Source organism: Protopterus annectens, chromosome 10.part0 (genome assembly GCF_019279795.1).
Source record: "Protopterus annectens isolate FY-2018-M chromosome 10.part0, PAN1.0, whole genome shotgun sequence".
Taxonomy (NCBI): Eukaryota; Metazoa; Chordata; order Ceratodontiformes; family Protopteridae; genus Protopterus; species Protopterus annectens.
In genome coordinates, this window is record NC_056744.1 from 196703158 (window position 1) to 196730947 (window position 27790).

The 27790-nt window shown below is 40.0% G+C and overlaps 1 protein-coding gene across 1 annotated transcript in view; it reads right to left on the minus strand.

The window, feature by feature from the left end:
• Window positions 1–12172: 12172 nt before the first annotated feature.
• Window positions 12173–27790, minus strand: part of LOC122814119 (extracellular calcium-sensing receptor-like) — a 168120-nt gene continuing 152502 nt past the window's right edge. The window contains exons 5-6 of the mRNA XM_044086735.1: window positions 13800–14673; window positions 12173–12233 (exon numbers count right to left, since the gene is read on the minus strand). Coding sequence (XP_043942670.1) covers window positions 12173–12233; window positions 13800–14673 — 935 coding nt within the window. The remainder of the gene's footprint in view (window positions 12234–13799; window positions 14674–27790) is intronic.

Below are 27790 nucleotides of genomic sequence, written 5' to 3' on the forward strand. Positions count from 1 at the left end.
ACACGTAGGGTATTGTATAGAAGCCTTTGCAAGGTCCAGCTACGCTGTGTGGACCACATTGCCCTCATCAATGACCTTAATGACTGTTTCAATTGAGTCAAACATGTTTAGGGGCAGGATCTGCACTTGAGAAAGCCACACTGGGTAGGGTCCGGTGTCAGTAGGTCCCCAATATCTTTATGTCTGTGGTACATGCTGATCCTTTCCATAGCTGTGCAGACCGAGCTTCTCAGGATTCTGGGGTAGTAGTTTTCAGTATCCATTCAGGCAACACCTTTGTTGAGAAGGACCACTGTTGTTGTACACTGCTCTTTGGGTACATATTCTGTGGTAAGGCTGACATTGAGCAGTAGTGTGGTTTGGCATTCCATTCATCTTGGAGTCCATGTTGCACTAAGCCCAGGACACCATCTCATACCATTGCTGCTGTGTGTTTTGCTTTGTAGATGTTGGCTGTTACCTCAGCATCTGCAATGTCAGGGGGCCAGCAGTCTGCTGGGATAGATATTCTGCATTCGGGGTTTGCACTGCACCTGTCAGGATGTATGTTGGCAATATGTGTGTGTGTTTGTGATATTTGTGTGATTCAGGGCATATCTGTGAATTCCCAACATGGTTCCTACCATCAGTTGTGAAAGCCTTGGGATTATCCTTAGTGTCCTGTACAATTAGTATCTTCATAGGTTCATAGGTTCATACTAGGCTATCCACCCTAGGGAATTTGTTAGCCTAGCCAGAGTGTGTGTGGCTTTTGCCACCCCTTGCTATGTGAATATTATGGCCATTTATGATTTGCTTTGCTATGCCTCTGTCTGGACATGACACAGTGAAGACCCCCAGTGTAACTCTACAATCATCCATCCACTTGGCAAGATTCCTGTTGAAGAGTGTCAGTGAGGGGCTCTGCCTAACATGGAGTGGGATTCTGGTCCAGGGTGTGGGGAGCCTCTGGATTATGTATCTGTCCCACCAGCACATCCTATTTCATTATTTGTTGAGGTTGACATCTCTCACTCTCACAGCTCCGATGGATTTGAGTTTTCTGGGGTGGAGCATGTCCATTACTCCTGTGTTGGGCATGGCCTTCTACAAGAGGCATGCAATGCCTCTGTGTAGGCAGTATGTGACTGCATTCAGCTGGGGTGTCTACAGCCAGGCAGCATATGACATATATTGGAGACCCTTTATCCTCTTGGTGAGGTACCTTTGAGGTCTTTCTAACTGCTGCAGGTATCAGGTAAGGTACATCCCATATGAGGCATTGTACTAGATTATGGGTGTGATTAGAGAACAGTATAGGGGCACAATGACCTCTATTGACGTAGATGTGAATCCTTTCCTGATACGGTGTCAAATGTAAACAGTCTTCCTAGCCACATTGGCAATGTGGGTGTCACATAACAGGTTACTGTCCACTTGTGTCCCTAGGTCCCTGGTTACTCCTTCCATACATAATGGTTTACCACCTATGTGGTAATTTGTGGTACCTTGTTTGGTATTTGGTGGGACATTCATACTGTCCAGTGTCTTCAGGACGGTTGGGTGGGGTTCCTGTGTGTGAGAGTGTGGTCTGTAGCATGCTACAGACTGTACAGCAGTCTTGCCTACAGTTAGTTGCACATGGGTGGACTCCAATGCCTTGTGCATTGTCAGTTACCTGGACATATGGGTGTCTGTGCTGACTATGGATACTCACCCTCCTTTTATGTTTTGTTCCAGGTTTTGGGTCCATGACACATGATACGTGGTATAACCTGGTAGTGCTGGTGTGCTGTCAGGAGGCTTGCAGCAGGTTTCTGTCACTGCACAGACATCGATGTTCTCCATACTGGGGATGGCCTTGGGAGCATGCATATTGGGGTTTACACATCTGGCATTGGTCAGCATTTCCCTTATGTTTCTTCCCACTTATGTTTTCTAGGGTGGTGGGTCAGTCTTTTCAGCCTTGCCTACAAAAGGCTCTATGGAGGTGGCAAAGGCCTTATCCAATATTCAGACGCCCAGGGGTAACAGGTGCAGGCCATCCCAAGAACAGCTGCGTGGCTTGTCAAGCATGACATCCCAAGCAGACAGACATTGGATCCCCTTGGAATGACACCAGTAAGTGTGCCACTTGCTATGACTGATCATTCCGTGTTTGTACTGTGGCATTATTCTTGGTAAGGGTAGGATGCTGCAAACGGTGAGTGTCATACCGGCCTGGACTACATAATCAGAGAGCTCATCTATGTCTCTTTTCATGTAGTCTAGGGAGGTACATCTCAGGTCATTAACACCAGCATGGACTATGACTGCATCATATTTCTACTTGTGTTGGAGTGACCTGCATACTTCTGTTATGTGGCATATTGTGGCAGCCTACAGGCAGCTTACTGTACCCTTTCCCTTGTTCAGTCTGGTGTGTGGGACAGCAGTGTGTCTGACTATGGAGTCACCTATTATAACTGTATCAGGCATGTTGTTTCTCCTTCTGGCCTGTGACTGTTTGGCACACCAGCTTTGTGTACTATGTGTTGCATGTGCTATGTTTGGAGGTTGTTTGATTAGGTGTCTGCTTTAGAGGCCTCTGTTGGTGTGCTGTGTTTGTAATTTGTGCCTCCGGGAATGTTTTTCTGTGTTTATGTGTTTGGTTTGCAGTTGTGATAGGTCTATGTGGGACTGTGTTTGTGGTGTGTGTGGTTACCTTCTCCTCCTGACTAGTTTTGGGAGTACTGAGTTGAGGGAGCTCAGCCTCCAGTTTGGATAGATGGTTGCATCTCTCACATATATTTGTATTTCTTGGGTGGAGTTGGGGGTTGTCTGTGTACTTGGGGCAGGTATAACATTGCCTCAGGATTCACAGATTCAACTTGTTGTGGCTGGCCTTAGTGGATTGTATGTGTGGACAGATTTTATTGCCATACTACTGATCAGTGATTACTTCATTGTTTATGTTTGCTCTATCATGTAGTAGCTTCCTCATTCTCTTGCATGGTTTGGTTATGGCTGGTGTCCACCATGCCAGATTCCTGCATGCATGGCATTGTGTCTTGTTTTAATTTAGGATTGCATAATCCAAGCATTCCTGGCAGTGTTCAAGGAATGGCTGTATTACAGGTTCTGAGGTGTGGCCCATATTTTGCACCTGCACAGGACCTTTAATGGATTCCACATCAGTTTGGAGGAGTGCAAATATTGCTTAACATGTGTTTTCCACTGTGGTTTTCTGGCCAGGGACTGTGGTCAGGATTTGTATATCCAGTGTGATTACTCTATGGTCTGGTTTTACCAGTGAGCAATACACTTCTCATCTTGCCATCCAGTACCCATGTTGCTGATTATCACATCCAGTATGCTTACCCCTCTTGTGGGAGTGGTACGTTGTTCCTGGGCCTTTTGGTTTATGGATTCTATGAACTTTTGTCCTACACTGTTGGAGATAGTATAATGCTCCCAGTCTATGTCTGGGTATTTTCAGTCACCCAATATAATGTGGTTTGGAGGACTTGATATATTCATGTATTCCAGCATAGGCCAGGTGCAGTTCCTGGTGTTGGGACAGTAGTCTGTAGCAGGCTATAAACTGGGGGGAAGTTTTTTTGTTGTGGTACCAACATGGGGGTGTGGTTATCCTTGACAATTCTTGCTAGTCACCCTCCTTTTGTAGCTTGTTCCAAGTTTTGAGGCTGTACAGCACAGTATGAGGTGTACCCTGGCAGTGTTAGGGTGCTGTTGTGAGCCTTGGCTCAGTTTTCTGTTACAGCGCAGATATCAACATTCTCCATACTGGGTGAGTTTAGACTGCATGCATCTTGCTGTTTCGACTTATCCCTTATCTTATTCTTATCCCTTCTGATACCTATGGAGATAGGTTTGTGTTTTGAGCCTTACCTATTCAGGGCACACTGTGGGTAACAACAGCCTTTGCCAGTATCCATACGGCCTGCACTGATAGGTGCACGCCAGTCCTAGCAGGTGGTGCATCATGTCATGCTCAGCATGTCATCCCAGACTGGCACACATTGGATCCCCTTTGACTAACTGTGATACTTCAGTCAATTATTGCACTTGATCATCTCATTGTCATGTTGTGGCATGATGCTTGGTGAGTGTAGGATGTTAGTCAGGGTCCTCAGGTGTGCATATAGTACATGGTGTTCCATTACTTAACACATAGCATTCATGCCTCAGGTGGTGCTGCAGGGCTGCCTCTGTTGGATGCGCATATTACACTTCCCTGTACATGTTTGAGAGCAGGTTGTGTCATGTTAGGCATCCCTGTTACTATATGAGTGAGTCAGAGAGGGGTATCATTCCCAGGGTTCCTACTGAGCCAGTGTATGTGCTATGCGTTGCCTCTTTGCCAAGGCCAGGGCATACTGGGCACGCCTCCTTCTGCCTACTGGGGCAGGCTCAGGTTGTTCCTCCTCCGAGTCACGCCTGCCTGTGAGGGCTTTGGCAATGGTGGGGGGCTGTTTGGCCCGGCCCTATGCTGGTCCTGCTGCAGCTGTTTTCGCAAGATCATATTATGTAGCATAGCACATACCATGACAATTTGGGTACATGTAGTTGGTGTGTACTGCAAGGCTCCACCAGATGTGTCCAGACACCGGAACCGTGACTTGAGCAGCCCAAACACACGCTCTATTACATTACGTGTTTGTGCGTGTGCCTCATTATGGCGTTCCTGTTCAGGTGTGTGTGCATTTCTGATGGGTGTCATCAGCCACGGCTCCAGTGCATAACCTGCATCCCCCACTAGGTGTCCGTGCGGGATGTCCCCATTGGCAAATGTCTGGTACAGCTGCGTCAAATGCCAGATGTGGGAATCATGGTAGCTCCCAGGACAGCCAGCACACACATTCTTTATTATGCCCTGAGCATCACACATGACCTGGCAGTTGATGGAGGGGAAGCCCTTGTGGTTGATGTATGCCCTACCCCACTCACCGGCTGGTGCTTTGATGCGTATGTGCGTGCAGTCTATTGCACCCACTACCTCAGGGTATTCCACTATTTGCTGGAAGAGACGCATATTGCTGGCCAATACCTCACGGGCATTGGGGAAATATACATGATCACCGACATGTGCTGACATGGCATCCAGGAACTGGTGCAGTACCCTGGAGGCTGATGCCTGTGATATCCCCATCATATCACCAGTTGGTCTCTGGAAGGTACCTGTTGCTAGTATTCTTAGGCCAACACATACCTTGGTTTCCACTGGGATGGGTTCCCCCATGTTGGTTCTGTGTGTGAGGCGTGGCCTGCACAGCTCCACTATTTGCTGCAGGAGGTCTCTGTCCACTCTATAGCGCTCTACTATCTCCAGCTCATGTAACCCGTGGTAGGTGACCCTGGGCCTGTACACTCTTTTCTGTCTCCTCACTGTGGGTTGTCTGGCACCATCTGCATTGTCACCACCCTCAGCAAGTCGCCTATGTCTCATTATGACAGCCATGGCAGCCCCTAACATTTCTGCTCTGAGTTCAGCTTTTTCAGTTTTCACTTCTGATAACTTAACTCCTGTCTTGCAGTGTCTCTTGAGAGAAACATCCTGCACTGCTGTTTGCAGAGTTTTAAGTGCTGGGCTGGGCTACTATTCTGCCTGTGTAATTGCCTGCATCTAAATTGTTTTCACCTGCTAGCTCCAGCAGTATTCCCTGCTAACTTCCTACTAAATCTGTTGCTTCCTTTTTCCTTTCTGTTTCCTCAGGGTGGAGCCGTGTGTAAACCAGCAGAAACACGCTCACAGTGGCTTACACGCGCGCACACATGCTTACACGGTTCAGAATCTGCTTATTCAGATTAAAACGCGTGCACGCCCGCGCAAACAGTGTTAAACATCTCCCAACACGCTCCCACATGCTCAGTCTGCCTTTCTCGCGCACACACTGCCTTACTCGCGCTTCATGGCGCGCACACGTGCGCATACACATCCAGCAAGAAACTTTGGTGTAGGCAACAGTGTACACCTTCCATTTCTTGACTTTCTCATGCTTAGTTAGTGGCACACCTCTTTCCATGATATCTGTCTGACATCTGTCATGTAACTCTAACCTCCAATGAACTGCATTTCTTTCTACCATTCCCCCCTGTGATGTCACCTATCTCCTACTCTGTTCCTCCCCCTTCTGTAACTCTTACACTACTCAGACTGTGCTCATTTGCTATGTGACAGTGGAATTTAGTATCCTTACACTCATTTGCATCAGATTGCCTACTAATGCTTAGTTACATGTCTTAGACTCAGCTTCCCCCCTTAGCAACCACTACACGGTGGCCATGTTGGTTTTGGTCTGCTGGTCCCTGCATTGACATTCCATGTATTGCATAAAACCCACATTTGTGGGTTTAAAACCTTCGTTTTTATGTTCTATACAGCGCAGCCCGTTTGTGTGGGGCTGCGCTGGGTTTAAACATCGGCAATCGCCGGAAAAAAAAAATTATATTTTTAATATATTTGCATCAGGTTACCTTGCCAATGGCCACATATTTGGTCATTGGCATGCTGCCTGACACATATGCACCCTTTATTTGGAGCTGACATGGCTCCATTGCAGTTTTTGCAGAAACGTACTCAGTTGTCAACTGAGTACATTTCTGCAGCTAAAACAGCTCTTACACGGGCTGTTCTGGGCTTCCTGGCTCGCTAAGCATCCTCATTTGCATGCTATTCGGCTGCAAGTGAGGTGATTAGCTTATCCACGCCCACTCCGTGTAAGAGCCATTTTAGCTTGTCTCTTACACGGACTTTGGGCTGTTCCTGGATCGCGAAGGCTGCATGGAGTCTTACACTACTCTTAGACTCTGTGCAAGCCTTCGTGAATCCGGCCCATCTTTAACCCCATCAAGACTTGGCTTGCCAAAAAACAACTCTTACTAAATCCCAGAGAAACAAAACTTCATTATTCTTCCATAAACCACATTCTCTAAGTAAAGTAAATTTTAGAATATCATGTTCCTTATTAACAAATATATAGGAGACCTCCAGATACTTGACCCAACTCAGTCTGGGTTCATTAAAGAGAGATCCTACCTCTTGAATTTGATGGGATTCTTTGAGACAGTCACCAAAACCCTGGACAAAGGCAAATCCATGCATACAGCCTACCTGGACCTGGCCAAGGCCTTTGATACTATTCCCCCTTGGACATCATTGATAACCTCACCCAGCTGGAGATCAACCCATATATTGTGAGGTGGGTTGCAAACTGTCTCACCAATAGAATGCACACAATCAAAACAGGTGACTCTACCTCCACCAGCAGACTCATAACCAGTGGTGTTCCACAGGGATCTGTGCTGGTGCCCCAATTGTTTGGAATCTATTTCTCAAATGTACAGGCTAAAACTAAAGGCCTTTGGCTGACAAAGTTTGCTGAATGTTGCAAACTGGTGCAGTCATCAAGTCCCCAAATGATGTCAACATCCTATAAGATCGACTTACACAGAGAGATGACTGGTGCCAATGTCATGGTTTAAAACTCAATGCAAAAAATGCATTATCATCATCTTCGGCAAGGACAACATCCCTACAGATTACCACATTAATAACAATAAACTAAGTATGCACAGTGGTGAGACATTTGGGCCCACAGGTTTACAGCAACCTTTCCTTTGAATACCACATCTCCACAGTGGTAAGAAAGGCTTTCTACATTGCCCACCTCATAAGTAAGGGTATTGCATCCAGAACAAAAGATGTTATAACCCCCCCCCACCCTGCACTCCTCACTCATCAGGCCAATACTAGAGTACAATGCTACCTTTGGTATGTACCTTACCAGGCACCTGCAGCAACTGGAAAGACCTCAAAGGTTTCTTACAAAGAAAATTCAGGGTCTTCAGCATGTCATACATTGACAGACTGAAATCATTGTCTCTATATTCTGTGTCTTACAGACTTCTCAGAGGTGACCTCTGCCTTGCATATAAAGCAATCTCAGATCCTGCTGTAATGGAAATGCTGCACATTTGTAAATCAAATGGGATAAGTGCACTCACTCTAGGGAACACAACTTAGTATGTGACATCAGCAGGACTTGCTGGAGAGACAGATATGTCTCACAGACTTTACCTCACCTCTGGAACAAACTTCCAATTTAAGTGATGTAGAGCCCCTTGCTGACCTTATTTAAGTGTAACTTGGATGACTGGATAGGAAACCACAAATTCACCCCATGAGTTTCACCTGTGTCCCTCTTGGACAGGGACAGTAGTTGTTGACTTAGTTCTCCTAAATACCTTGATATTCTTGGGAAGAGGGGATGTACATGGCTGGGCTTGTACAGGTCCTAGAGCCATTAACCTAGTAAATGCCTATGATACTATGATCCTATAGTCATCACTAAACATTGCTGTAATTGAAGTCATTCCTCATTCTAAACTATTAGGTGTCACAATAGATGACAATCTCAAATTTAATTTGCACATTAAAATACCATCAAATTGACCAACCAGAAACTTGGCATGTTATATAGGGATAACAACTCCTAACCAACTCTACTAAAGTTAAACTTGCCAGGACATACCTCTTACCTTCCCTTCTTCTCTATGCCTCCCTATTCTAACTAATCTTAACTCCCCCCTTAAAAACAAATTAAGCAAATGCTACAATAAAATAGCAAGATTTGCTACTGGTCAACCTTACAAGTTATATCACTGCCTCTCTATTAAACAACTTAACTGGTTTGAATTTCCACAACAACTTACCATGAAACAACTACTACTAACTCATCAAATAGTCAGTAACCCCTCATTCTCTCTTACCATCTCTGTTTTGTTGCAATACTGTACTCCCCAGCAGGAAATACACTCTTCTCACAAGCTGCTCTTATCTGTTTCTGAATCACTGAAGTCAAACAGACTCTCTCTCTATTCTCACTGTGTAGCCAAAACCTGGAACAGCTTGCCAGTATGTATCAGACAATTTCATCACTACCAAACCTTCAATACCCTCCTCGAGGAAAATCTTTCCAAAGCCTGGATTTGTTTGTGCTCTTCTCCTTCCTAACTATTGTCTCCTGTACCATTAGCCACAGTAACATCTTGCACACCAACCTAATACCATTTTCCTCTCAATCTGCTACCATAATTCTTCAACCACCAATCTAGTATTTTCCATCTTTCCTGTTTCTCTGATCTATTACTTACTCTTAAACATATTTCCTTATTTTTCTTATCCTCTCCTTTTACCACCAAGCTATTACTCTTAAAATGTAATTAAAGAGAATATATATACTAATTTGAATGTATTACTATGATGTAAATACTGTACTAATTTATGTATTTGTTTGTAATGTCAATTATTCTCAAATATAATTAAATTATTAGTCTTTTTGTTGACTTGTTTTTCTTCTGTCTATTTGTGGAGCCTTTCTTCCCAGGTCTCCACTGAAAACTGGTAATCTCTATCCAGACGGACTTTCCTAGTTACCAAATGTTTAACTAACTAACTAACTAACTAACTAACTAACTAACTAACTAACTAACTAACTAACTAACTAAATGAATGAAGAACATTCTTTCGAAATCAGCTTTCTAACACAGAGTCCTTTTATAATTCAGAATACCTAAATGTGTTTGTAATTTGCTGTTAATCCCTGATGTGACTTTTTCCCTGCTTGAGAAAACCAAATTACTTGCATCATGGACTTTCTACAGCCTTTCTTAATAACTGCTACTGTCTGGCATGGCATGAATTATTTTTTCAGCTTCCAGGATAATTTGCCTACAGCTGTGCTGCTGTCTGACTGGAGTGTTTGCACAAAACCTCTTAAGTACTTTACCACACAGATTATGTTTGCTCCATCTTTTCATACTTTCATTTCCACTCTCTTTTCCAAAGCTTTAATTGGCTATAAATAGCCTTTTCCTTTTATCTCTCTAAGCTTTCTGCTGTCACTGTAATCCTTATCAAAACTCTTCCCTCACGGTTCATGTACCTTAGTGCTATTATGTTGTTAACCGTTCTGTCAGAGCATTTCCCATCCATACATTGTGCAATCTTGAGTTATATTTTACATCTTAGACTGTGGTGGTGGTGCTGCGGTAGCATTGTCGCCTCACAGTAAGACGTTGTCCTCACAGTAAGATGTTGTTCGATTCTCAGCTAAAGCGTCTTCTGTGTGGAGACATGAGTGAATGGGCGTACCTTCGTTGAAGGTTGTGCATCAGGGCTGGCAACTCGGCATGTAAAAATCTACTGCCAGTCATTAGCGGACCGGATTCCGCTGTGGCGACCCCTAACCGGGAAAAGCCGAAAGACACAACAACCTGCTATTTTCATTCCTCTTCCTAATAACCATGCACCCTGCTTAGTGTGTCATTTCCAGGCCTTCCCACCACCTGATTTCTCCAACTACCGCACTCTGCCTATCTACACCTCTGCTTTGATATCAGCATTTTTATTTCTTAGGTCATTCATTTCATACTCTTAATTACTAACTGCAAGTGCTGGGAAAAGTAGAGATCCACTCTAAATATAACTCAACACAGATAGTCCTAGAAAAACACATACTCAGGCCTTTTTCTTAAGTACACACTGTGAAAAGTTCCTCATAAGCTGACCTGACATGGCTTTGTGGTATTTGTCATCTACTGTCAAAACATATTACCACATTTAAGACTTCATAGACAGAAATGGTAGAGAAAGCTCACTTCTTCCATACTGAAAGAGTTATGAATGGGAGTAATTTTGGAAATTATATATATATTTTTTAAGTATGCGTCCTTTTGTTGGATCTTCCACTAAATACATACAAACACACACACACTATATATATATATATATATATATATATATATATATATATATATATACATATATATATATATATATATATATATATATATATACATATATATATATCTATATATATATATATATATATATATATATATATATATATATATATATAGTATGTATATGTATCATCTCTGAGGCTGCTGCATTTTGAGTTAAAGGGAAACAAATTAAAAATTACAACTTTTGGTATTATGCCCAGTTGTCAGCTTTGAAATCACCAAAGAGATATGAATAAATCTGCAGGCTTTCAAGCTTGCTTAACCTGGGATATGTCATAATGTGGTAGTCAAAGTCTATGACAAAACTATCTGTTCATAGGCAGTTTCATCATACACAGATTAGTAAATCTGAAAAAGTTCTATGTTGACCATTATAAGAAAGAGAGAAAAAATCCACATCTCAGAAACTGCTGGATGCCAAATCTAAAGGGGAATGATTATTTTCATTAGTGGCATATACGAGCGACCTAGAACCTAAATAGGAAATATACGAGCGGCCTAGAACCTAAATAGGAAATACCAGTAGTAGCAAAAGTTTTGAGAGGTTTCAATCTAAAATACTACTTCTTTTCAAAAACTTTATTTCAGTCATATATGCGCAGTGATGTCCACTTCAATTAACTGTGCTACCCAGGCTGTCCTATGCGCTCATAACATAGTATAATAAAGATAACAACTTCAGTAAATATGTTTTACATTGCTACTAATCCAACCACAGACTGAGTACCATGCATTTTGGTCCAAGAGAACTAATTAGAGAAGCAATCTGATTAAGGCTGTTATATTTCATAAGCGGACTAAGATTTGAGTTTTATAAAATACCTTTCAGTCCCATTAACATTAGTACGAGTTCACAGCCTGTGTTGATGACATCATTGCAAGCATCTGCTATGATCTTCGTTTCATTTCTTCGAATTATTTCAAATTGCTCTGTTTGGTTGCAGATTATGTGTCTGCATACATAGCCACAGTTTGCGGAATTCCTCATATTTCCAAAGCAGCAGATAGGTAGAAAGAGAGAGAGACATACACACAGATTGATGCAAATACACATAAACACATGCATGCATGCAAGTATACACACATTCATAGATAATTAAATTACACACTTAATTCAAAAGAATGTGTAAATCAGTCTTTATTACTTAACTAAAAAGTAAAAAAGTCAAGAGTTTTGAGACTGTTAGGTTTATTCATAACTAATGGTGTGATTAAGAAGCTGAAATAGCTCAGTTTGCACACATACCCATATGTGTATACAGAGATGTACAATTTAACAGAAATGCAGATAATTGGTAATCTGAGACACATGTCATACAATGATACATAGCTTGACAAATAATCCAGACATAGATGCAGACTGGGAATATAGAGCGCTGATTCACTAACAAGGATGTGCACAGTGATTTTGCTGTTTGCCATATGCAGACAGGTTTACATCCTTTGACAGGATATTTACAGAATCAGATCAGTGGCTTACCCTGACACACACATACAGACCAGCATAAATAACCCCTGATTCACCTTATGAGGATAGATCTAGTGAAGTCACTGTTTCCCACAGGGAGATAGATCAGCACTGTTATTAGACTTGGTATTTTCAGAATCACATCAGCAGCTTATATTCGTACCAACATACTTAGAGGAGACAAAAGCCCTTGATTCATTAAGTGAAAGTTTATCTGGTGAGGTGACCCGATGCAGCATATTAATTTTAAAAAGGAAAATAGCCATAAACTCAATTATTCTGTAATAATTATGATGAACCAATTACAGAACAGCATAGAGTAAGTTTAATAATTAGACATCTTTGTCTGTTAAGTACATATTACACTGAGCAGAAATTTTGGTTGAATTAATTATTCACACTCTGCTGCTCAGGTTAGTATTAGAGCATAATTTTCTTAAGAGAATTCCTGTATTATCTCAGATTTTGCCACCTACTTTATTCATTTTAAAATTCTTTAAATAGCTACATGCAGATATAATAATAATGTTATACTTCTCAAGGAATACAATATAAATGTGCTACTTTGGATATCTGAACACTGTTCTTGCTTTTGACTTTATCATATTTCAAAAACAATCATGAATGGGCTTAATTAACATGCTTACTTGTTAGACAGAAGCTGAATACAAAAACAATAACAACAACCAAGCCAACCAGCAACCAACAAAAAACAGCAGTTTTCTGTTGAATGTCACCAAACACAGTGTTTGGTGACATTCAACAGAAAACTGCTGTTTTTTCTTGAATACAAAAACAGGTAACTTAAACTGACGTTTCATAGCTAGGATGCCAGCCTCTAAATATGCAATATTCCTAGTATTGTTACAATATGAAACTTCCATTAAGCTGTTTTCAGTGGCACAAAGAGAAAATGGGATAACAGGTGCCAAAATATTTAAGATCTATTAAGGACTCACTTGATGCAGTAAGTTTGAAACAGGTAGCTAACTAACAAGGATGAATAATATGCAGCAAATAATCTGTACCTTGGTAAAATGAGTAAGTAGTTAATAGTTATAGTTCCTTCTCAATATCCCAATCAAACTGTGCAGATGTGAGCGCGAATAAGATGAACATCTGGATTAAACTGTATTACATAAGGTCAACTACTTGGCATGAACTGCATGAGGAACTTGTTTCAGTTTCCTACATATCCCAAAAAGCACCGGTGACATTTACTGGTCTTTGAAAAGTTCTTTTCAGCATGGTTAAGGGACTTGTAAAAGCACCAGTCGGTGTAAACATTATTTTATCCAGTTGCAGTTTACTAAGCTCTACTTTGAGCAAAAGTTATAACTATAAAAGAAAAATCAGTGTTTCCTATTGTAAATAGCATCAAATGTCATACAATTCTCTTCTCTAAATAACTATGCAAAGAATCCAGTAAATAAGAATTTAATGTTTCTCCTTCTGTATATATGAAGCACAATAAAATGTTCCTTTTTGGAGTACTTGATTGACTTAATTTGTACTTATGGTTGCCTTCCCAGTTATATGTGTCCTGGTGTTCTTCTGAGGCCGTAGCAGCACAATGTAACATTTAGGGATGAATATTGAGAACAGTAACCCAGCACTTGAAGCCAAGATAGCAAATACCTCCACAGCAACCATGTACTTACCCTGTGTGCTAAGGTAAGCAGGGATGAAAGACATCCAAACACTGAGGAAAATGCACATGCTAGTGGTGATCATTTGGGCCTCGTTAAAGGTATCTGGCAGTTTCTTTGCCAGGAATGCAATTGCCAAACACAGCATTGCTAAAAATCCCATATATCCTAGCATGCAAGCAAAGGCTACAGATGACCCCTCCTGGCATACAATGATTATCTTACCAGGTTTTATATTCATATTCTCATTAGGAAAGGGTGGGTGCATAGATAACCAGGTAGTACATATTATAATTTGGCCCATGGAACACAAGATAATGACTAAACCTGGTGTCTTAGTCCCAACCCACTTCTTCATGGAGCTGTTGGGTTTGGTAGTATTGAAAGCAACAATGACTGTAATCGTTTTTGCCATTATACAAGAGACACTGAAAGTAAAAATGAAACCAAAAACAACTTGCTGCATTAGGCATGTTACTGTTTCAGGATAACCAATAAATAACAAGGAACAGAGGAAGCAGAGAAAGAGCGAAAGCAACAGCAGATAACTCAGTTTGCGGTTGTTGGCCTTGATAACTGGGGTGTCTCGAAACTTGATAAAGATGCAGAGAACAGAAACAGTGATGACAGAAGAGCAAACACTAGTAACAGCTAAGGATGCCCCCAATGGCTCCTTGTAAGACAAGAACTCAATGTTTTTTGGAACACATTTGCTTTGTTCACTGATAGGCCACTCATCATCTGGGCACTTTATGCAGTCATTACTGTCTGGTAGAGGAAAAAAATGACCAAATTATTTTGAGAACTTAGCCTGACAATTAACATATAAAAGTGATTGTCTCTTAGTTTAATATTCTTCATTAGTTGCATACAGTAATAAATAAAACCAATCAATGCAAAAACAGGGGCTTTATTCAGAATTTAGCTATATATATATATCACTCATAAATTCAAACAAAATGAAATCCCAATTTTTTGTTCACATAGGAATAATATTATCTTAAGAATGCTGATATGTTTTCAGTATGAGTATCAGTTTAGACACAGAAAATATATTTATTGTAAATTTGGAAGCCTATAATATATATATCATCATTTCGCAAATCTGTTTCTTTATAGATACTGTACAGTGCAAGGTTTGTATCACAGATAGCACAGTCAGGAGTCTCTGCACAGCATTGGCCATGATGGTCTGAAGTTAGTGAATGATGTGTTATTCTCTGTGCTTGACAATGTGCATGTATTTACCTTAGGAGTAGGAGTGGGAGGCAGGTAGCTGATGCATCAGATCTAGAACATGTTTGTTTTGTCTGAATAAAAGTCAACATTCACATGAAGAAAAATCAGTGTTTCTTATTGTATATAGCAACAAATGTCACACAATTCTCTTATCTAAATAACTATGCAAAGAATCCAGTAAATAAGAATTTAATGTGTGGGTGTCTCCCATCAGATGCTTTTCAACTGGTTATGCCACCTGTCAATCACATTCTACACACATGGTACTCCATGGCTCAGCAGCTCACACACTTATCAGAATTAAGGTGCCCCAATTATTGTCTTAAATAATTATTTTCTGTTCTTGCTGTTTATATACTTTTTAAAACCAGAGGCGGATTGGTAGGTAATATCAAGGTACTCCCTGTAAGAACTTCCTGCAGTTCAACTTCTGTGACAGCAGGCTCCTCAGGTGGGAGCAATATATGCCAGCATATACAATTTCCAAAGGGTATTATATCAGACCATGAGGAAAGAAATCCCTCCCCATTGTATTTGGTACCAGATAATTTGTTTAATGTGAAAATGGCACCCCTTCAGTACATCACTGGGGAGCTCAGTGTTGTTGCATGGAGCACCTGGTAATTAACTCAGTAACACTTATGTGCTGTGGAATGTGTCACCTCTAGCAATCTACACACATCTTGCATTCCAGATTATTTTCTGAAAAATAAACTTAAAAGGCATAAGATAAACAAATGTAAATATTTTATGAACAATAAAAGCTATTACAACTGTACAAATAGCAATGGATCAGTAAGAAGTATTCTTTATAGTGATGATATTCTGTGCATTCATAGCCTTTTCCATAAATACTGTATTAATAATTTGTTTCTTCTAAACATTCATACATTTTCATATCATGAAAACTGTAGAACCTAGATATATATTGTCAGTACAGTTTTGTTAACCAGACATAAGCTTTCAAGTGAGAACAAGGAATTTCTCTATAAATGCATGTTTTTGAGATATGTACAGAAATATGAAAACATGTTTAATTGCATAATTAACAATACAAAAAGCACTGGATATCTCTCAAGATGTGCAACTTACTGCAAATATCAAAGGTAGCTGTCTTCAATAACCTCTAAAGTTTCATCTAATGACAGGCAACAGTTTGTAAGTCACTTGTTTTTTGAAGTATTAAGTACATACAGAAATATTCCTTATTTTCATAGTCACTAGAAATAATTAGAAGTATTTCCAGTGCAGTGTGATATAAACCAGCATGGACAATGAACTGCCTTGTTTATGTTTTTTCACACAATATATCTCAATAAAATGTAGGTCTCTCAGTTATGAAAATATGAACATAAATATGAAAATATGACTTATGAATGGCAAGCAAAAATTAATTTCTCTACTGCAGGACATCCTAGACTGACATTCTTCTAACCTTTATAAATACTGTCAATAAAGGTAGGGATAACAGCAAACTAGTCTTCTCCTTATTTCTAGACTTGTCTAAAGCCTTCAGCACAGTTTCTCTGAGCAAACATTTACTTCAAATGCCCTTATTAGGTCTCTATCAGCCCACCATTCTGTGGTTCAAAAGCTACCTAATATGTATTGGTAAAATTGGCACTCTACCCTCTGTCTATACCTCCCAGTGACCACTGGTATGCAACAAGGCTCTATTCTTGGTCCCATCCTCATAACATTCCCGCCAACACCCACCACACATCTACACAACAAGCCTGCCTAATACAGTAAACAGATGACTCCACACTCATCTGCACATCTGACAACATGACACACTCCAAAAAATTACTTGGAAGCATTAACAGCAACTGAAACATGGCTTTGTAGCTTACAACTAATGCTCAACCCTAAAAAAATCAACAATAAAACTTTACTTTTTTTCCCACATCCTCTTTCTTGATAATAAACCATTAAAGCCACTTCTCATAGCAAATTATTAGGAATGATAGTGGATGATAATCTTCAATTTAACTTGCATATACACAATTGCATAAGAAAAACTCATCAGAAACTAGGGATGTTTTATAGAGCCAAAAACTTTCTTACTGACACAACTAAAGCTACACTTGCCACTACTTATCTTCTCTACACATTTTTTATGGTGCATCTATCCTAACCTTCAGGCATCACAAAAATCAAAACTTGAACAACACAATAATAAATCTGCTAAATTTGCAGAAAATACTTCTTTAAGAACCAACCACTGTATAGCACTAAAAAGCCTAAATTGGTCAGAACTACTCCATCAACTAACATATACACAGCTTCTTACGACCTATAAAATTATCTTGAATCCATCTGCTTGTCCAGTGCTAAATGAATTTCTACTCAAATTATGTTTCCTGTCAGTCATTACGATCCAGTGATGAAAAACTCCTGTCTGTCCACAAACCTATCAAAATTTGGTGGGGATTGTCTGTACCCCTAGCATGCTGCTAAAGCCTGGAACTCCTTATCTCTATCCCTCATGTCAATACCCTCCCTCCCATCATTCAAAACCATTCTGAAAGACTTCCTAGCCAAAAGCTGGCTTTGTTCTTGTTCAACACCAGGATAGACTATATTCCTAAATGTGAACAAATACATATTCATACTTCACATCTTCTTACTCTCCCTTCTTCGCTCACTTCTTTACTTCTATCAGTTTTTCATACCATAAGCCTGCTTTTCTCTCAGTTTGTATTGCAAGTCCTGTTTGTATTATACTAATTTATCATTAATTTCTATATAAACTGCCTAGAAATTCTCTAACTATTAAATCATTATCATATAAACTGTATCTGTTCTTAACCCATGTTTTAATATTATGTCTAATTTGGTTTAATTATTTAAACTGTAATTGGTATTTGTATTATTTTTACAGGCTGTAAAATTATTGTTCTTAAAATGTTTTGTAATACTTTGCAGCCTTTCTCCCTGGGCCTCTGCTGAAAATATACTCCTACCCAGACTTCCCGGGTAATCAAATGTCAACAAATAAATAAACAGTAAATAACATTGGCCCAACCCTCATTTTTCAACCTTTCAGCCAATCTGCAGTGCAACTTATAAGTACTAAGTGTTCATATAAATATAGCAATTTATTGATCAGTAAGTTAAACAGAAGACTTTACTGAAGTATAAATATATAACTATATGTATTTCCATGTCTGTGGCACTCCCAGAAATCTAGATTGCTTGTTATCATTGATGAAGCTTTTCCTTTCCTGTAAATTTGTTGGTGCCAATCTATATTACTTTTTTTCATATATCCTACTTGATTAGCCTTCCTCACTAACTTAATGTCTTGAGTAAAGGTTATTCCTCCTCAGGTTTCACCTCTTCTCCCCCCCTTTTGTCTTTCATTCAAGCCACACTTTTTAAAACTCTTACCCCTTCCAACGTTTCTCAGTTTATTTACTGCTGATAGACTATTTTGCTAGAGATTTGTTCTGTTTTTTTAGAGACCAGTTGGTCTGGTCCATGCACAAGGTACAAGGTTCAATCCTGACCTCTGACCAATGCCTGTGTGGAATTTGTACATTCTCCCTGTGTCTCTGTGGGGTTTCTCCCACATCCAAGAAAACATGCTGAAAGTTTCCATCTCAAGCTCACCAATGAATGGAGTGGTGGGCAGTCAAGAGAGGAGAGCATGGATCACAGACTGAGTACTGTGGCAGGGCTAGCCACTCGGTGGTGTAAAATATTGCTCTAGGTGATTTAGACATGTTGACTAATTTTGCCAAAATGGGCATGGGTAGTTACCAGTGATAAGTGGGTTGAGGTCCTGGCCTACTCTAACCTATGCCAGGGACCCTTGCTAACAGTGGGAGGGGTATATGTGCCTCTATTGGTAGTTGCCAGTCATAAGTGGGTTGAGGTCCCAGCCTACTCTGACCTACACCAGGGACCCTTGCTAATAGTGGGAGGGGTATATGTGCCTCTATTGGCCAGTGTGTGCCTGCCATAAATCTCATCAGCCCTGGGTCAATGTGGGTTTCCTGGGATAGCTGGGTTGAGTGAAAGCTGGACGTAAAACCAACCAACTGACCTACCAAACATGAACTGAGAATTGCTATGCTTAATATAGGTTCACTGACAGGATGCAGCTTGGAAGTGGATGTAATGATGATACAGAGGAGGCTGGACATCTTATGTATCCAAGAGATGAGATGGAAGGGCAGTGCAGCCAAGCCACTTGGCTTGGGATCCAGAGGCTACTACTCAGGAGAGGGACAGGCTAGAAATTATGTGGAAATTGTGGTGAGAGAGAAGTTTTAGAAGGCAGTGAGGCATCAGAATTAATGACAGACTCATGACAGACTCCAGTGTAATGATAAATTCATAATCTCAGCCTATGCCCCACAGCAATGATAGTGAGGAAAAGAGTGCATTCAGACAGCAGTTTCAGGACCTACTAGATAAAGCAGGACATGTTGATAATGGGTGACTTTTAATGCACATGTTGGGGCAGACAACTCAGGTAGACTTCCTCCTAGTAAGAAAAAGGCATTGAGGTAGAATCCATGATTGCAAAGTCATCCACAATGAAACATTCGGCCCATAGCATAAATCACTAGTTGCCGCAATAAGCTGTAAGCATTGGTCAGAGGAGGCTCTAAGGTCAACAGAGACCAGGCTGAAGACCTGGAAGTTGACTGGAGACAAAGTACAACAGTCCAAAAATTACTCAGGGCACTAGCACCCCAAGAAGAGGAGGAAATTGGTGGAGTTGAACAAGAATGGCAGTGCCTGAAAACAGCATGTGTTAGGACTACAGAAAAAATATGTGGCTGAGCCAGGTATGGAAATAAGTACATAAGGAAAGCAGGTGGTGGAATGCGGAAGTCCAGGAAGTCATCAAAAGAAAGAAGGAGTGCAGGAAGAATTAGGAAATAGAAAGACTGACCAGACTAGGAAGGACTACTGGGTGGCTAATAAAAAAACTAAGAAAGAAGTTGCAATAGCAAAGAATAGTCCATCAAAGACACTCTACCAGCTTCTGGAAAGTGACTCAGTAAGTGGCACAAAATAAAGAAGATAGTCAGACATCCTTCATAATTATGCCAGCAACAACCTGCTCACCAGTCCATAGGACATCAAAGGTAGATGGAAGGAGTATTTCCGGCAGCTTCTGAATGAAGGAAACCCCACAGAAGCTGTACTGCCCCAGAAACAACCTACAATGAGAGAAGAAGAGGAACCCACCCTAGAAGAAGTAAGAACAGCACTAAGGAAGATTAAGTCAGGGAAAGCAGCAGGTTCAGATGAGGTTGCAGCAGATATGATAAAGATGCTGGGTGAGATAGGGGAGAAATAATAAGCATATAAGCATACTCATGCCATGTACAAGAACAAAGGGGACATTCACAACTGTGGGCAGTACAGAGACATCAACCTCCTATCACATTGCATAAAAGATCTGGATGGGGTGATTGATAAATGGATATGCAGAATAGTAAAAAAATGTAAGATGGGAGATGAGCAGTTTGGATTCAGATCAGGATATAGCACAATTGACCTAATGTTTGCAGTAAGACAGATACTTGAGAAAAAGCTAGAGATGTGGAGAGAGTCCAATTGCTCATTCCTAGACTTGGAGAAAGCATATGAGAAGGTCTCAAGAAAGCTGATCTGGGCAGTACTGCAGTGGTTTGAAGTCCCAGAAACATTGGTAGAATTAATGCAGGCTATGTACAAGGACCCAATGACTCAAGTACGAACAGTGTTCAGCCTCACAAAGGGGTTCCCAGTGGGAGTGGGTGTATACCAGGGTTCAGCTCTGAGCCCACTTCTTTTCATACTGGTTATGGACTACATTAGGAAACAGGTCGGAGGGGACAGATCAACAAAGTTGCTGTATGCAGATGATGTGGCATTACAGGCAGACTGAGCAAGAACTTCAGCAAACAATAGGAGAATGGAATGGAAAACTGAAGGCACATGGGATGAAACTAAGCACAGATAAGATGGTGGTAATAGCAGCAGACTGGGGAAATCAGAAAAAGCTAAGACTAGAGATAGAAGGGAAGATAGTGGAACAGGTAAACAGCTTCAGGTATCTGGGAGGGATGGTTTAGGAGAAGGGAAGTCGAATGAAGAGGTCAAAGCTAGAATCAGAGGGGCTGCAGCCAACTAGCTTAGCGTGTCAGGTGTAGTCTATGACAGAAGAATGCCAAAGAAGCTGAAAGGTAAAGTGTACAAGACAGTGATGCAACCAGTACTACTGTATGGTACAGAAACCTGGGCAGTAAAGGCGGAACAGTTAAAGAAGCTAGGTGATGGAAATGAAGTGCCTAAGAAGGGTGATAGGATGCACACTGTGGGACAGACAAAGAAATAAAGACATAAGAGCAGAAGCCAGAGTAGCTCCAATTGCAGAAAAGATCAAAGAGAACAGATTACAGTGGTTTGGACACATGCAGAAAAGCAGAAAAGCAGAAAGCAATCTGGTGAGGAAGATTTGGGACAGACAGGAAGAAGGTAAGAGGAAGCGAGGACATCCAGCAAAGAGGTGGATGGATTGTGTGGAAGAAGATCTGTGACGGTCAGGCATGAGTGTTGAAGAAGGAAGGAGTGTGGCACTGAATCGAGAGAGCTGGTGACAGTTAAAATGATACCCTGACCTCATGTAGAAAAGTGGGGAAAAAGGGGGCCAATGATAATGATAGACTGTTTTACTAACTTGCAACTCTGCTTAAACAGATATGTGTTACAAACCTGTTACTCTCTCTATTGTACTTCTGGTTCTCACTTTTTTATTCTCATTGTTACTTTTCTGTATAATTGATTTTGTAACTTGAACTACCGACATTTTGAACTACTTATATCTTTTGTATATTGATACTGTTGTATTTACTGTAAATTGTACTTTCTTTGGCAATTCTGGAGCTTTTCTGCTCTGGTCTCCGCTGAAAAAGGGCTTCTGCTCAAATGGACTAACCCAGTTAACAAATGTCAAATAGTAATATTAATAAAACTTTACAGCTTACTGGTTATTATATTTCTAAAGCCTTTATGAGCTATCTTAGAAGACTAATCATTCAAGAGTCATTTTCTCCTTATTGTTACCCATTCCATTATAAATTGGTATAATATTAACCCTTTTTTATTGCTTTGATACAGCTCCCTCTTTTAAACTCCAGATTTATAATGTAGAACAAGAAGGGCTAATTTCGGTGGCTAGATGTTAAATATTCTAGGACAGAGTTAGTCAAGTCCATGGGATTTCTGTAATTCAAAATGCTTTTAATACTTAATTTACATAATAATGGAGATTTCTAGTAATGACTTACACACTCTCATAACATATTGTGATGCAAATTTTATAATTCTCAGCAAAGAGTGGTTCATAACGAAGTAAAGTCTTCATTTTGGCTTATTTCTACTTTGTTATCAAGTTCTACTAGGTTTCATCAGTGAATTTTGTTTCTCTGCTTTATTTCAGGTGGTCTGAAAATTCTGACCAAACTTTATTGTCATTTTTCATAATGTTTATTGAAGATTCCACTTCCCCTTGTTTGTATTTCCTTCTTTAGCATTCTTTTCATTTGTCTAAGGAAAATTAAACTTTCTATTAATAAATGCATTCTCTATCTTCAGTTCAAATGTAGTTTATTATTTTAATTTATTAGAGCTTTAGTTTGTTTAGAAACATTCAAGGGATTTTGGGGGTACCCTTTCTGTAATTATATCTGCCTGGCCCCTATGCACCAGGTGCACCAGGCCTACCAGCTAACTCCTTGTCCCCCAAGATATATTACGATATTGCTGAGGCTGGTCACAAATGCTAGACAATGAGGACTTAGTATTTGTGAAGAATCTGTCCAGAAGGGGGCTTTTGTCACATCATGGATTGGTCTAGAGTGGGCATCTAATGTGGGCAAGCAGTGTACCATCCCACCTGTGCAGCAGCTCAACCAGGCCCACTCCCCACCCAGTGGCCATTCCTCCTCTAGTGATTCCCCTGTCCTCACCTGGAAACCAAGAAATACCCATGTACGACTATCCTCCTGGAATGTGTGCTTACATACTTCCCTGCTACTCCATCAGTCTCATGAGTGGCCAATCAAACCCAGGTCATCTAGGCTGTAGTCAGAGCTTTACTCCTCTAAGCCACTGGAGTGGCAAAAACACTGAAATATATTTTTTTTAAATATTCCCTTCAGTCTACATGTAGGGAATTCATGTTTTTTTTTTCTTAATTTAGTCTGTAGTACTCCTGTTGTCTGGGGTATACTGATTTCTCAAACTTCTTTTCCCAGTCCTATGCTTGGCTTTCCTTTCATATTATCTCATTTTTTTCACAAACGTTTTTGGTAGTGTTTTTTTCCGTTCTTTTTGTATTAATACTGGTATGGTCTGCTTATGTTATGTTATGGTCTGCAATTTAGTATACTAATGTTACCATTAGTATACTTATAGCCTGCACGTCCCCCTACTCTGTTTTCTACCTGCAACTTCCTTTTTGCTATCACCATTAATTGCTACTTGTATCTACTTCTCTACCTACTGGTGTACCAGCACGGATTGTACTGCAGATGTCATTTGTCTTTTGTCTTTTGTCATGTACTTGACCAAACTATAAGTGTTTTCATGCATGTTTTTAAATAACTCTTTATGTCATGAGTATTCTTTGTAATTATCTTCTGTACGGGGCTGTTCCCCCTGGGCCTCCACTGAAAATAGGCTCAGTTGGACATGCCCATTTAGCAAATGTCAAAATAAAAATAAAATAATAAATAAATATGTTTTGATCTGCATTTTTTTCCAGTATTACATGATCTGCACTGACAGTGCTGGTAAGATTTTATAATCACAGTATCACATTTGGTATCAAAGTGACACTAAGTCTAATATCTCTTGTAATCTAGTGGTACTGTTTATAAAAATCTGCTTCATATTCTTGGAGGTTATAAAGTGATCGAGGGTACTCTTTTATCCAATCTCATCACTAGTGCATGTCCAGACTGTAGGGTAACATTAAAATCTCTAATCATACTCATATTGCCACAGGTTTCTTTACATATAGTCATAACAATTATGCTTCACTGATTCTTTTTTTAATCAGGAAGCATAAGTAAAAAAAGCAAAAAAAGAAAAAGTCATTTTTGCGGAGTGAACCTGCCCTCCAGTTCTCCCTTACTTACATTTATCAAGTCCATGATTAAACTGCAATGGGGAAAAGTGACTCCCCTGAGTATACCAGTAGCTTGTATGCTATAAGTCAATGCAGGTTCCATAAATGGTGTTTGAAGCAAATTACACTAAGTCTGTGATCATAACCTACACACCGAAGTGCAGGATAATCATAATCTAGGATATCAGATTAGTTCTTCTAGCATTTGATTGGGCTATTTCATGTTTACCTTAGAAGTGCATGCAGCTATCAAATAAGACTTAAAGATGGTCCTTATAAAAGTCAAGGCACATAGGGTCTGCTAGTTAATGCTTGAAATAAAGATATAATCCTTCCAATTCATATTTTTAAATTCTGCTTCACAAACACCAGGACACCTCTTCCCCACTCATGGTATCTCCTGATTAGTAATGCTAATGTATCACGAACGTTTGAGGTTTAATACTCTATTCCACTGCTATGAATCAGCAACTATTGCAATGTTGTGTTCTAACACTCTCTCGTTTTCACTACATTAATTCTATAATTCATGCAGGCTACATTTATGATAATTTCCCTTTATATTGCTAAACTCAGATGATTTTTTTGGTTTGTTTTGATGGAACTGAGGTGAAGAAGTGCTCTAGTGAAGCTCTGGGCAATTCAACATTAAACTTTAAATCTGAGTATTTTAAATCACTTTAATGTGCTTACTATATCAGAACTGTACCCATAAGCCTCCAAAATGGCAGACAAGGGCACAAAAAAAAATGAAGATTATATGCCACCAGAAGATGGCCAGCCAGATTCTCCTGCATCAAAGATCAGAGTTAAGACAAAGCATCTGTGAAAGTGCAGAAATGAAATATATTGGAATCTGTTCCAAAGCAATATTTCTATATGGGCCATTGTAATCCAACCTGTGGAATCTTGTGGAGGAAAATAAAATGGCTGTGTCTAGACAGTAAATGGACAACTCATCTACAGTAGATTGTCCTTAAATATAGCTGGATAACACTCAACTTTTAAATGATAAAATTCATGACCAGAAAAATGCACATCAGAATAAAAGTGCACATCCGAGGCCTTTAAAAAGGAGTTGAGCAAGGGAATATGGTACATTTCTTGCAGGCTTAGATGTCAGCTATACTAGGACTTGATTCAGGGACAACATTATTAATTGAGCATTCATAACATTCCCTGCCTTCCCCACCTTGTATTGGCTGTCCCAGGTCAATAATACAATTTCTGTCCTTCTTGCAAAAGGAAAAATGTCTTGTTAACTACAAGGGGAGAAAGAAGAAATACGTTCTTGGGATGGAAAGTTAATTTTGACTAAGATTTCTTCAAGCCAACAGTTCATAAAAGGAAAGCTCAGCTTCCTGTTATTCTTGCAGTAAATAAAGTATACTCAGATTAACAGTTTTGTATTGAACAGGATTAAAGGTATTTTTTTTTCATGAAAGAACCTGGATTTTCCTCTAGAGGGATTAAAAATACCTTTTGGAGAAGTTCTGTTCATTTTAGCCTAAGAAATAATGTGGAGGTGGCCACTTTAGTGGCATAGAGGGATAAATCCCTGACTACAACCCAACCAACACAGGTCTGATTAATAGCTCAAGTGACTGATTGCGTTACCGGTAAGGGATGGGTGTGCCCACTGAAGATGTGAGGGTGCTCATTGATATACTCCCTAAGGAGAGGTATGGCCCAAAGTGGGGATTTGCCCTCAGACATAATCAACAGGTGTAGAGGGTGGGGGTAAGGAAGTGGGTAGGTAATACCCCCCCCCCAGTTGAAGCACAGATGAGCAAGCCCCCTGGACACCCTCAGGATCCATGACTGGCCCCAGTAAGTCTGGGACAGGTGGAAGGGAGCTGGTAGACCTGGTTTGGACTTAGTGTGACGTGAAGCAGTCAATGACAGAAGCCTACAAAAGAAACAACAAGCTTGCTGTCATTTCCAAAAAGGCAGAAGAAGACTGGAATGCTGCACTTGGCGTAGACATGCAGCTCAGTGTTGTTTTGTCTTACTCTATGTCTACCTTCTAGATGTGAGATAACTTCCCTGGAATATTCTGCATAATTTTAGCTATAGATCAATAAGTAGATTACCTGTCATTGCTTCAAATGATTTTGGTATGTTGTACCCATTAGACTAAGAATAATAACTACTTTGGGCAGGATGAGTTAGTTACAGCCAGTTAATGTTAGAAAGATGCTGTGATGAAAAATGGATATGTGTGTGTGTGTGTGTGTGTGTGTGTGTGTGTGTGTGTGTGTGTGTGTGTGTGTGTGTGTGTGTGTGTGTGTGTGATAATGGAGCAGTATGTAGAAAACAAATTTGTGTGCTGCTGAGGCAAAATAATGTCCTCATTTTTTAACTTCTTTAACAAACTGAGAACTACATTTTTTGTTCCTGTACTACCCTGTGCTTATAATAGTAAGCAGTGAAAACTACCCAGCTTATTTTTTTACTTGACACCAAAGTGGTTGGTTTTTAAATATGCCTGATGTGATTCAGTTATTTATCTCAGTCAGGCAGTGCCATTTTATGTTGTGCTGCTATAAATATAATTTTTTGTTTAACAGGTTAATTATACAGCCTTAATGTTTTCTGGCTTTTCAAAAATATATGTACACCTCTACTACAGTGAATGCCCTTGAGCTGCTCTAAACACAGGCATAGTCAAGTTAATTTTCAACACTACCAGAAATGCAAGCCAACGCTCAGAATCTAAGCTGGCTAATGTTCTCTAGGTGATGTTTATCACCTGTTTGGCTACTGTTTGCCAGTCATGGATCCCCAAGTGTTCTTGATTCAAAGAAATGTTTAAGAAATGAGGTCCTTTCTTTGTGGATTCCTTAATTTTTTGTCAGCTTGTTATAATATATGTAATTAGGAGCATTTGTGTTTGTATTACACTGCTAGGGAACTGCATTTTGACCCATTTTCTTCTCCTGCTGTTAAAGGAAAACTTTTATCTTTTTACTGTTTCTTCATATGACATTGCACTTTTCATTTTATACTAGCAAATTTAACCTTCTGAGGACTGTAGCTTTTTCTTTACCTGTAGCCTTCCCTTGCTGTGTGTAGAGTCTAATGGGTTTCAGGCGCGTGCCTTAAAAGAGTTAAGGCTGCCACATTGCACCAGCTGACTGGAGAGAGTGTGAATAATGGATTGCTATTCTCTTTTACCACGTCGGACATTTTATGTGTAAGTGGTAAAGGGCTATTTATCAGCAAAAAGGATCCGGTCACCCACTTGACTGACAATCTGCTATAGCAGCTATGCAAAGGGCTTGCTTTACACTGCAGAAAAAAAATGTAAGTTTTCAAGGTGTAGATATTGACATAGAGTAACTTCAGCACATGCCATTTATTGCTTAAGTCTAAAATTCAAGGAAGTCATGTCATTTATATAGTCTGTATTTCTGATGGTGCGATAACAGGAATTACATTAGGAGTTTTTGGCTGTGTTATAATACTTGCATCCATATGTTTGCATCAGGTTATATGCATTAGAGA